General features: G+C 44.5%; 1 protein-coding gene across 4 annotated transcripts in view; it reads left to right on the top strand.

The window, feature by feature from the left end:
- The window catches only part of LOC108572878 (unc-112-related protein-like), a 48,146-nt gene that overhangs the window by 21,190 nt on the left and 15,258 nt on the right, over positions 1-11,698 (top strand). The window contains exon 3 of one of the 4 annotated variants that reach the window (XM_017935207.1): positions 2,972-2,979. The exons of the other annotated variants lie outside the window; for them this stretch is intronic. Coding sequence (XP_017790696.1) covers positions 2,972-2,979 — 8 coding nt within the window. The remainder of the gene's footprint in view (positions 1-2,971; positions 2,980-11,698) is intronic. 4 annotated transcript variants of the gene reach the window in all.

Genomic DNA, 11,698 nt, shown 5'->3' with positions numbered 1-11,698 from the left:
GAGCCACTTAAACGTAGGTTCGTTGATATTATTCGATGCACGTTTAATGTAAATCGCCGAGCATCGATTAGTCGATATTCTCAGTGGTGGCTGTTTAGTAATTATTCGGATTCGTGTGGGGTCGATAGCGGTTATCTTCCAGTTGAAACGAGTTGCTTTTAAATCGAATTATTTACAAAAATTGTGGATCGATAAAATTGAGTTTGCTCTTGAGTAAGGAAGGATTAGAGACGAAGATTTCGTGCTTCTGTTAATTAGCCACCTATCGAACGCCCAAAGACTTTAATATCCCTTATCAGCTCGCGCTTAATTATTCCATATATACGTTTTTACGCTTAGTTTCACTTATCAGGCACATTTTCTATCGGAGATTATAGCGATTCTCGATCAAAATTTTTGCATGTAGCAACGCCAATTCGATTTCAAGTGTTCCAGTTGCCAGTGATAGAGATAACGGTAGACTTTTTAGCCTCTCTCTGAACGATCTCTCCAAGAGTTATCAGCTTGTATCAATATTATTCTCCGCGTGTATCGCGAGCGGTTCGTGCTTATCACGCCGAATTCTTTTTGGCCGCAACGTTGATGCCCTCGCTGTTTAACACGCGGCCAATATTTTCCCAGCTAATTGCATAGTATCACTGTGGAAAATTGTCTCGAGTGGACACTTAGCTATCTACATGCTCCAGATTCTCCAGATTTCTCGAGACGCCACTTTTGGTAAACAATTTGCACGTAATATCGAGCTAATAAACGGGAGTGTAATAAGAGAGGTTCGATCAGCCCAGGGGCAACCATATTCTTACACATATGGTCCACGTATAAACGTGAGACGGTACGTATGCAAGACCTGTCTGCCTATACGAGGTTGGAGCGCGTAGGCGAAACTCGCCTCATGGTTTCCATTCACTCGAACGCCTTCGTGTCCATTCATGGTGTTTAGTATGTAGTATGTCGACTCTTGTCACGCGTACCGCTTCATAGCTTGATAGATTGGAGGCCAAATTGGCTTCCAGTGTCTCTATCTTGTCGCGGGGGATTCCGGCGAGAAGATCGATAGCGGCGATAACAGAAGATACGGGCGCCTGTTACAATTCCAGCGGGTAGTACCTTTGGGTATTTCATTTGCGGAGAAAAGGACGAAGGAAAAGAAAAAGAAGCGTTAACACGTGAAAATAAACTGGCACTTGACAAGTGGCAAAGCCCAGTTCTATCGTTCTAAGGTCCGCCTGGCTCACGTACAAAGCCCGTTATATGAAATTATCGAAGGAACGTTACGCGCCGGCGTATATTTATAGAGGACGATAATTAAGCGCTCTTTCGCGGAGGAAAAAAAAGGTCTGAATGGCGTATGAAAGGCTAACGTCTGACAGTGATACATAGCAAAGACAAGGAGGGTAATAATAGCCGATAAGTCAGTCGAGTTAGAGCCGATTGCCGGCGATCTCTACGCGAGCGTTGCATCATTGCGAGAGGTCCGCGCCCTGGTCCGTAAATCGCGATTTTCTCGGCCCACGTGGGGGATCGAAACACACCACCGTGTGCCTTTTTCCCTCTGTCCACCAGCTCGTTTCATTCCTGTCCACGTGTACACGGTTTCAGCCGTCGCCACGGTCCGGCGCACGTCTCGTATACCTATATATGCATATACACGTATGATTTACCGCGATTGATAACGTCGATATCTGCCCACGCGATCCAACTCGTTCTCCCCCCCCGATGCCCTTGCGTTTGCTTGGTCGACGACAATTTCATTGACGTTTCAACCTGGAGAGGAAACGATTCTCGGCAAACACCGGAGAGGAATTCGTTTCAAGGAGAGATGATCTTCGAGATGACGCGGATAAGCACAACCTGACCCGAATAACAACTACTCGAGAATCGACCTCCTTCTATATGCAGGAGGGGACACAAGTTTCTCGCGTAGATCGGTCCCATAGAGGTCCGACCGGCTGGCTGTTAAACGTCCCCGAAAGATTTACAGGAGTATAAACGTGTGCAAGTACCTATGCACGTGCGCGATTCGGGCCACATTGGATGCAGGGTAATTACTCACGATCGATAGCGTTCTAACAAGCATGACACGGTACATACCGCGGCCTCTTCGCGGTGACTGTACGGAAATCGAGCTGACATTCGATCGAGAGAGTCTTGTGGAACGGTGACGGTTCGGTCACGAGTATTCCGAGAGTATCGAGATTCACGCTGCGTCAACTGCGAGCTCGGTTATCTTCCACGGTGACTCGGCTGGGCCCGCGAATTATTCACAGCACGCGTATCTACTTTAGCGACGTGTTATTAAAGCACGCGCAATCCGCGATATTATGCATGAATCATAAAAATGCGCAGATACGCGGTGCGTATTTATCTCTCTCTCTCTCTGTGTGAGAGCGGCGCTTGTTTTTCTTTGGCGCGTGTTTGAAATCCGCGGAACATCCTGGGAAATTAATTACTCGGACGTTTCTTCGTGTGACACACGGGTGAACACTTAACGTAGTCGCTACACGCGTTCGCGTTGGCAAGAAGCGCGTGGCTCGGGTAGCATGAAAGGGATCCATTCATTGCGATAGCAATTCCACGAGCGAAAGAATGCTAACGAGATTGTATAATTGCTCGGAGAAGTGATACGTCGGTGGAACCGATGACCGGGGCCGGTTTGATCGCGAATGCAGCCGCCGTACGAGGAAAAATACGGAATCGCCGCTTCCGGAAGTCGGTAACAAGCCAGTCAGTAACATCCGCTATCTCTTGCTTTTCTTTTCTGCCTTCTCCGACGGTTGTTATACTTTGTACTCGAGGAGGATATATTTTCCACGGAAAGAAGTAGATAGTGCGTGGTTGAAACAGTCTGTCCGATGTCGTGTGAAGATCTGAAAAATACTCTTATGCACGGATTGAAGAAAAATTTCTCTCGTATTTCAAGGTACATAGAATTCCGTCGTATTTTACACGGACTGGTTCGTACGTCGTGCAGATTGATCCGTGAATTTATGGTACGTAGACTGTGTAACGGATCTTGGCCAATAAAATTCTTCTATCTTCGTGATAAAGAGGCAACATGGCCGCAGAACGCGAACCTTTGACCAGACGTGCTTTAGGTTCTTCCAACAGCTATCTTCTTCCTTTCGCGTTGTACGACGTGCAATTGACGGAAAAAGAAGCGAAAGGATAATGGTGTTCGGATGGGGAAGAAGGAAGGAAACTAGCTTCTCGAGGAAACTACTGAACGGCAGGCTCGCGCAGCCGGCGTCGCGCAGCCAGTGGATTCACTTTGAGCGGACCGGAAACGGTGTTAGAGGGAAAGGGGAGAGCTGACGTCAGCGGAAGTCGATGATACTCGCGAATGTGCAGAGTTAAGGATGTGCAGCGGCGATAAGGCGACCGGAATCCTTGTGAAACGTGCACAATGACGATACGGTATTTCCTCTTTGGCGATTTTCCACGCGCAACCGCTGTCAGGATACCGGCGTGACTTTCACCCGTTTGACGGAAGCTGTAATCTCGAATAGGCGAGAGATTTATATCTCGAGGCACGCGTGGCATTTTTCTCGAGATGATTATTCGGTGGAATTTGAGCGATACGCGTTCGTCGTAAAACGTCGGAGGTTCTTTCGGTTCGAGCTCGTCTCGGTGCTCGTAAAATTTTGCATAAAATCCACAGGACGATAAGTTTTGAGCGAAAGGGAGTTAGAGGCGGAGGAGTAAGAACGTTGCGAGGCTATCGCGATAGCCTGGCTTCCATAAAATGCTATTCCTCCAAGGCCGTTACAAGGCGAAAATAAAGCAGACCGCCGCCGTGGCTTTTCCATTGGATCGATCGGCTCCTCCCACGTTATTCCGATATTCGCGTGGAACTGCGTACAGAGACAGAAAGTTCTCCGACAGTCTACGAGCCACCCTTGCTTAGGGATAAACGCTCTGCTGAAAAAATTATAGACTCGTGTCCGTCGATATCTCTCTGTGGCCAGTGAGGGGGAATAAAAACGCACGCGTACACCGAGGAGACTTGTACAGAGACCGGTCAAGTTCGATTAGCGAGACTCGAATCGAACAGTTTCTTCCTTTCTTCCAGTCGATCGAGCCGAGCGTGGCAAAGACAAATTGCTCCGGGGAGCTCAATCACCGGCAAGAACCGACTTCTCTCTCTCTCTCTCTCTCTCTGCCAATATACACCAGAAATAGTTAACGCACCGAGAAACTGTGTATTTCTCTGGAAGCGATTTCCTTTGGAAGCTTGGCGTGAAACTGGGCCTCTGGCACCGCCTGGAAATTAACCATCGCCAGCTGCATGATTTATGACACGTTCCATAGGGAATTAGCATTAACCCCCGCTTGCCTTCGTAACATCGAACCGCGTATGATCGTGTTGATGATAAATTGTAATCTTGGAGTGTCGCAATAACTCCGATTTATCGAATCACGTATGGTACGCGTGGACACGACCGTTTGAAAATAATTATCGCTTAATTTAAACATCGTGGAATTTGTCCATGCCGAAATGATTTGCACAGTCTGGATAATACGGAGTAAACACGCATGGAACTGCGCCGTTTCGTATTGGCGGACGGTTATCATTCGCGATAAATTGCCTTTTCGCGACATTCACAGCGGTGACCCGCGTTCTCGTATGATGAAACGTCGACGGGGAATAAAACTGTCGGCGTGTTGTATTTTTGTCACATTTCTCTGTTTCACCAACTCGATTCGGCGAAACACGCCTGTACACGCCTTCCGAAGACACGCAGGGACAACGATTTTACCGTCCATTGCGAAATGCAAATCCGTGGCGCCAGTTTACACGATCGGTCGCGTTACGTCATTCGACGCTCGATGAATTTTTTCCTCGGTTCTTTTGTGCTGATTTCGGCTGCGTTTGCATTCTTTCACGTTGCCCCTACGTACCTCGACACCTGCTAATTATCACGTTAATCACCCACAAGAAGACGTTTCCCAATCCTTCTTTCGATTGCGCTTCTTTTCCGCTGAATTTGCGTTCCTTCACGTTTGCCCTGCAATACCTCGATACCTGCCTGTTAATTATCACGCTAATTGTCCGCACAGGCAAAGTTTCCAATCGCCGTTCCGTTAGCGTTGCAACGGGCAGAGGGCTAATTTTAATTCAAACGGTACTTGGTTCGACGAAAGGCGCTATTCTCGTTGTCCCTTGTTCGCGTAGGATAGCGATACTTTCAAGCGGAAACGTCACAGGCATGTTGATTGCGCGGAATATATCAATCTAGCGTCCATTCACGAGCGTACAGGCGCCACTCTCGACCGGACATCGCGAAGACGCGTCAGACCTGTCGATGATATCCCTCTTGAAACAAGGATACAGCTGATAACTGGAACGATTAGCGAACGTGAAACGACGACGCGCAACATCCCTCGTTGCTCGCGCGGTACCGTTTCAACAGGCATTCAGCGTCGAGTTATCAGAGCGAGTCGTCGCTTTCCGATGCGACGAAGCGCAGCCAGTCGCGAACGACAAAAAGCAAATTCGCCCACAATGGCCCCCGGGGCGACGAAACAATCGCCTCTCCCTCGCCCCTCTTTCGCCTGGTTCCTCGAGAAAGCGGGGAAGTCGCTTATAATGAAACAAAAAGAGGAATAACCTCTCTCTCGCGGCGGTGGAACGTCGACGTCCCGGAAGTGCGAGCCGGTCGTGCCTCATTACCGCGCGCGTTTCCCGTGGAACGACTAATTGCGACCCCTCTTCCCGCCCCTTCTCATTCTCTCTCTCTCTCTCGCACCATCTCTCTGTCCCCTTTTCGAAACCTAACCAGAGTCTCTTCTCCTTTCTCTTCCTCCCTGCTGTTCCTCGTTGGACGTTTTCCGCACGTTTCCCTTCGCGCTAAACGGAAAGCAAACGGCGGAAGCAAATGGTGCGTTCGTAACGAGCGCGGCTAGGACAGAGCTCGGCCAAGGATGAAATCGATTTGACCTGTGTGCGATCGCCCCCTGGTGGAATTCTCCTTTCCGATCGTCGACCCACGAAAACGAACCCACCTACGAGGTGGCACGGTAGGGGTGGTCGATTCACGAGGGAGAATACAAATGGCACGGTAACGAGGGGGTGAGGACGTGTTACACAGGATCCTTAGGTCCTTTCGGCCATCGGTCGACGCAGATGCAACGAAGGAGAGAGACGTTTGGTGCGAATAACCAGCCGACTCCAATAATAGTTTTCTCCAGACTAACTCCCCACTCTGCAACCCCCTTTTCGATGCCTATTAATACTTTGGCGTGACCCAGTTTTCTTTTCGGGGAGGACTGAGGGGGAGGAGGGACCGGAGATGTTAGCATAAACCAAAATTACCGCATGACGCCACCTTCTGACTTGCCGGCAGAGTATACAGAATCGTTGAATTCACGAAGGTCGACGGAGATGATCCCCGGTGAATCCCCCGGTGTAATGTTACCGAGGACGATGTATTTGGACAAGCTGGACGACCACGGCGAGGATTCTACGCAAAGCGAGACAACCTGACGTTTCCATCTCGTCGCTGCTGACCTCTCTCAGGCACGCGCAATTTCCATAACTCGTTGGTTTGAGAATCGCGTGGAGTTGTCCGGCGATCGTCTTGTCCCGGGCGAATTTCGAATAAACACATCAAGAGGCGCCACACGGAACGAAGAGTCATTAGAGGGGGAGGCGAAGCTCGAAGTCGTTTCGATTCTGTCGGAAGTTTAACGTCCTCGATCGACCATCGATCGTGAGCGACACCACCGGCATCAGAATTCACCGTTGATGGGCCCATTGTGAATCCCCCGACGTTCGTTGAGCGGAGAAAAAGGATTGGTGTATTTAGGCTGGATGATAGATAGCGTCTGGCCATTGTCACCCCTTCTTCTCACAGGAAACGCATCGATTTGGGAAAGTAGCTGGCAGGGAATGGCCGAGGTTTACAACCTCTAGTTTTCGAGGGGCCAAAAGGACATGTGCACGGCAGAATACAGTATATTCTCCACAAGTGTCAGACCGCAAGGATGCTAAACCTGACACTCGTAGAGTCAGGGACTACGTTTCGGTACCCTCTCCCCAAAGTCATTAGCAAAATCGTCGGTTAGGTCAGGCGGGAAATTTTCGCGGGAAGTTTTCGCGGGAGATTTCCGTTACCGTAACACGGTATAATTTGTCAGTTTTCACAATTTTGTTATAAATTTATACTTCCGACAATTTGTTATAACATTGCATATAACAATTTATACGTTTTTACAATATTCTTCAATGGAAACATAGGTTTTAGCGTTCTCGTTACTTACTCGTGGTTAAATTAATTTCGTAGGGATTAAAAATCAGGTTGACCTGTGGTCGTAGATTAAAAATAGCCATAGTACAGCTAAATTTATCGTGTTTAATAATTCTTTTTACACGAATCAATAATGTATTCAACGTTTGTTTGTTATAATATCGTGAAATGAATTATTTGTGCAGATCTGTGCATTTTCTGTGCAGTTCAACCTAATTTACTTAAATTTACGTTGCGAGACAGTAAACTTACTGACTCTTGTAGAGAATTTACTGTACTTTGTCCAGTTTGGTGGAGAATATCGTTTAAATGCAATGGAAGTTTACGTGTGTTTTTCTGAATTTCAAAAATTCAGGCAGAATTGTAAATATTATACTGTCTCGCAACGTAAATTTAAGTAAATTAAGTTGAACTGCACAGAAAAAACAAACGGACGCAGCATAACGTGTAGTTATAATTGTTATGAGATGTAAATAGAACGATAAATTTAGGGTAAGTATAGGAAACGTATAGTATAATTTATTTCATGGTATTCTAACAAGCAAACGTTGAATAAGTTCCTAATTCACATTAAAAAAATTATTTAATACAATAATTTCAGCTTTATTACGATTATTCTTGATAAATGACCACAGGTCAACTTGATTTTTAATCGTTATAATCTTTAAATTCAGTGTGAATAGAGAAAATGTGTAATATCATTCATTTCACGATATTATAACTAATAAACGTTGAATACATTTTTGATTCGTAGGAAAAGAATTATTTAACACGATAATTTTAGCTGTACTATGGCTATTTTTAATCTACGACCACAGGTCAACCTGATTTTTAATCCTTATAAAATTAATTTAAGCACGAGTAAGTAACGAGAACGTTAAAACGTACGTTTCCATTGAAGAATATTGTAAAAACGTATAAATTGTTATATGCAATGTTATAACAAATTGTTAGAAGTATAAATTTATACCAAAAAATTGTGAGAATTAATAAATTATACGTTATTATAACATTACAATAGAATGCGAAATAGAATTACGAAAGAATCGGCGATTTTCTGCGAAAAATAATTGATTCCCGCGAGAAATTATCGATTTCCCGCGAAAAGTGATCGATCTCCCGCGAAAAGTAGTCCGTTTCCCGCGAAAAGTAGTCGATTCCCGCGAAAAATAGTCGATTCCCGCCCGAATTATTAACGACTTTGCTAATGATTTTGGGGAAGGGGTACCGCAGGTATAAATAGACCCGCGAGCTCCCGCGAAATCATTTACCCTTTATACTGGGCCCTAGACACTTCGCGTAATTTTGATCTGAGGGTACTGAGACGTGGGTAGGGTGGTCGAGGGCTTCTGGCTAGCAGCCTATGTCCACCCTATACACACTCAACTACCTTCTCTCAAAATTTCTTTCTCAAACTTACTATTAGACTTTGAATACTCTGCTTTGAATTTTTCTAATTTTTCTAATTATTGAAATTTAAACTTGGACTATTCAAAGTCTAATAGTCCACTATTTACTACTGAACTACTGCTACTTTTTGCTTGAAATAAATTTAAATAATCCTTCGGGTCGTTAATACACGCGAGAAAATTATTATCGAACGTATTTCGAGATTGTTTTGAGGGTTTAGGGAAATCGAGATTTCAGTTTGTTATTGTTGTTCTTCGTACTTGTCGAATAGGATATCGAAATGAATTTGAGAGGTTGCCTAATGAAAATATTTCGGCGTTTCAGCTGTCCATTAATGAAATAAATTTTCGTTACAGGTTATTTCTAAATTTAATATGTACTTTTCTTCCAGCAATCTATAATTTAATTTTCTTTCAGTATTTATGATATTTTCTATGCTATTGAAAAATGAATTTTGAATTTGTTTCATGAATTGTGATTTACTAATCTAATTCTTCGCAGGAGTTGCATGAATTTTGCATGTTAAGTAGTTAGTTACATTATTGAATTGTATATTGTGAGCTGATTTGCAACGAGTGCACTGTACTCGTTGCACTATGCCCCTAATTAAACCGTCCAAGTAGTTTACCGTGATAAATCAATTTTCAATTTTGATAAATATTAGAGTCAGTGCAACGCGTATTGAAATAATAGCTTCATCCTTAGTTCGCTTATTATTGAATATTTTTCCGCGTTTAACTATTTCCTCCCAATTCGCGTTTTTGCTTTTCTTTCAATTTACTCGCGTTTATTTGATACTTTCTTTCAATTTTTCACTCGCGTTCTATGAAAGTTTTGTTCGATAGTAGAGTCTAAAGTAATATAAATTCGCGATTTCTCCCCCTCTAAATGAATCGCGTTTCGAAGCACTTTTCGCGTCGCCCATTCCACAGTGACTCACAAAGTGTGAGTCTGTGAGTCTTGGGAAATCAACGCTTGGAGGAAGGATGACCATCTGAGAGGAAGGAAGGAAGGAAGGATGCAACGAAATCGACATTGCAGAGCCCAGCTGCCTAATCTTCGAATTGTGAGTGACAAAAATGGGTTTTTTTTCTGGTGATATGGGTAGTTAGTTGTGTTATATATTGTGCTGCCCCTAATTAAACCGTCTCACTAGTGTTTCGCAATTAATAATCGATTTTTACGAGAAGTTTTCAATTTTTCAAAATATTAGAGTCAGTGAATCGCGTATTGAAATAATAGCTTCATCCCTAGTTCGACTTATTATTGCATATTTTTCCGCGTTTATCTGATATTTCCTCCCTTTTCAACTGAAAAAAAAAAAATTATAAAGCATAATACTATAATCCTATGCTTAAAATGTATTATCTTGTGGCCACCTGACAGCACCTGTAAATCTGGCGTGACAGTGAATGTGTTAATAAGTAAATGCTGTTCAAATTATATCGTGCTTGATATCATTTTCATCAGAAAAATCTCAGCAACATGTTAAAAAGAATTCCAGATGAAGAAAAGTAAAATTAAAGAAATGATATTTTTCTATTATGATTTGTCGAGTCGTCAAATCTCGTAAAGGAAACCGACTGGTGCAGCGTTGCACGCTTGACTGACTGCGAGCGAGATAACATGGGCGCAGCAATGATGCAGACGTAGGACCATCTACACTGTCACTTGTAGAATCCAAACTTACTGACTCTTGTAGAGAATTTACTGTATTTCGTCGTTTAAGATGGCGAAACGATCCGCCTGGTCGATGAGCCACTGCGGGGTCGTTGTTCTGACATTTATTCTGCTCTCCCTCTCGTAGTCCCTGCTCTACTCTGTCCCCTGTCTTCCTCTTTTTCACTCTCCTCTCTTCCGACACACGCTCCTCCCTTCTCCTTCTTCGTCTATGTAATTGCGTGCGTGTGCAGCGTCACTCGCGGGATCATCGTCGCCGACGTTTTCGCTATTGCCTCCCTTTATTTCCTCTGCGAACAACAGACGACACGTTTACCGGAAGGGAAGTGGGGGAGGTTGAATCTTACTCGAAGATCGCCGAGTTTGCGACGACGACGCGATAAAAAAGGAAGGCTCGGGCCTATGTTGGCGAGAGGAACGATGGGCTTTTATCTACGGCCAGTCTCTTTGACCTTTCATCTTGCGGCGAAATGCGTGGGTAGCCGCGCATCTTTCGATTCCACGAGTATACTGTATCTCTCGGGGATGAGCACTTTTGTTGGCTTTCGAACGGCTGCGTTCATGGGAACGTAGGTGGAAAATCGCGGAACTCAACGACGCGGTGTATTATGTGCAAATAACGAGAATCGGCTTACTCCTGATGGGAAAAGTCAGCCGGAAGTATCTACCATCGGTAGATAAGGGAAAACGAATTACACATTACCATAGGAATGAACGTTCCGTGAACTGGACTGTGTGTGTGTGTGTTTTTTTTTAAAACGCGATTTTAACAGGGACCGTTTAGCAGGCTCGTAAATCAACGTTTAATCAGACGAGATTTCATTTCGTCGCTTCAATCCCATCGTCCAGACACCCGTATGGATTGCCGGGCTAAAAAGTGGTTCAATTCGTTGGACACGCCCGCATATATCGCGCGAAAGCCTAACGAAATCGATAAGCCGTCGAAGTTTTTTCCCAGTCTAGAGTAGATACCGACTTTACTGGTAAAAATGGAAACGTAGACGTTGCTTCAATTTAGACTTCTTGCTCTTCCGGACCTGAGAAAGAGTGAAAAGTAATTTTTCAACGCTTCGCGTTTATTTACAGTTAAATTGATAAGGAGACAAAGCTCATTATTAAATAAATTAAAATTATATCGATAAAAGTGGAGAAGTAGATGCTAGTTTCAATTTAGAATTCTCGCTCTTCTGGACCTGATACTTGGTGCAAGATGAGTTACTCCTCGGCCTATCATTCCTGCCTAGAATCTTTCAGCGCTTCACGTTTGTTTCTGGTTGAATTGATAACGAGACACATGTGCTCGTTTACATGTGTAACGAGTAGATTAAAATTTTATCGACAAAAGTAGAAACGTGGAACGT

The sequence above is a fragment of the Habropoda laboriosa genome, unplaced genomic scaffold, assembly GCF_001263275.1.
Source record: "Habropoda laboriosa isolate 0110345459 unplaced genomic scaffold, ASM126327v1 scaffold102, whole genome shotgun sequence".
NCBI lineage: Eukaryota > Metazoa > Arthropoda > Insecta > Hymenoptera > Apidae > Habropoda > Habropoda laboriosa.
The sequence above is the reverse complement of the archived record's forward strand: the minus strand, read 5'-3'. Positions and strand labels throughout refer to the sequence as shown.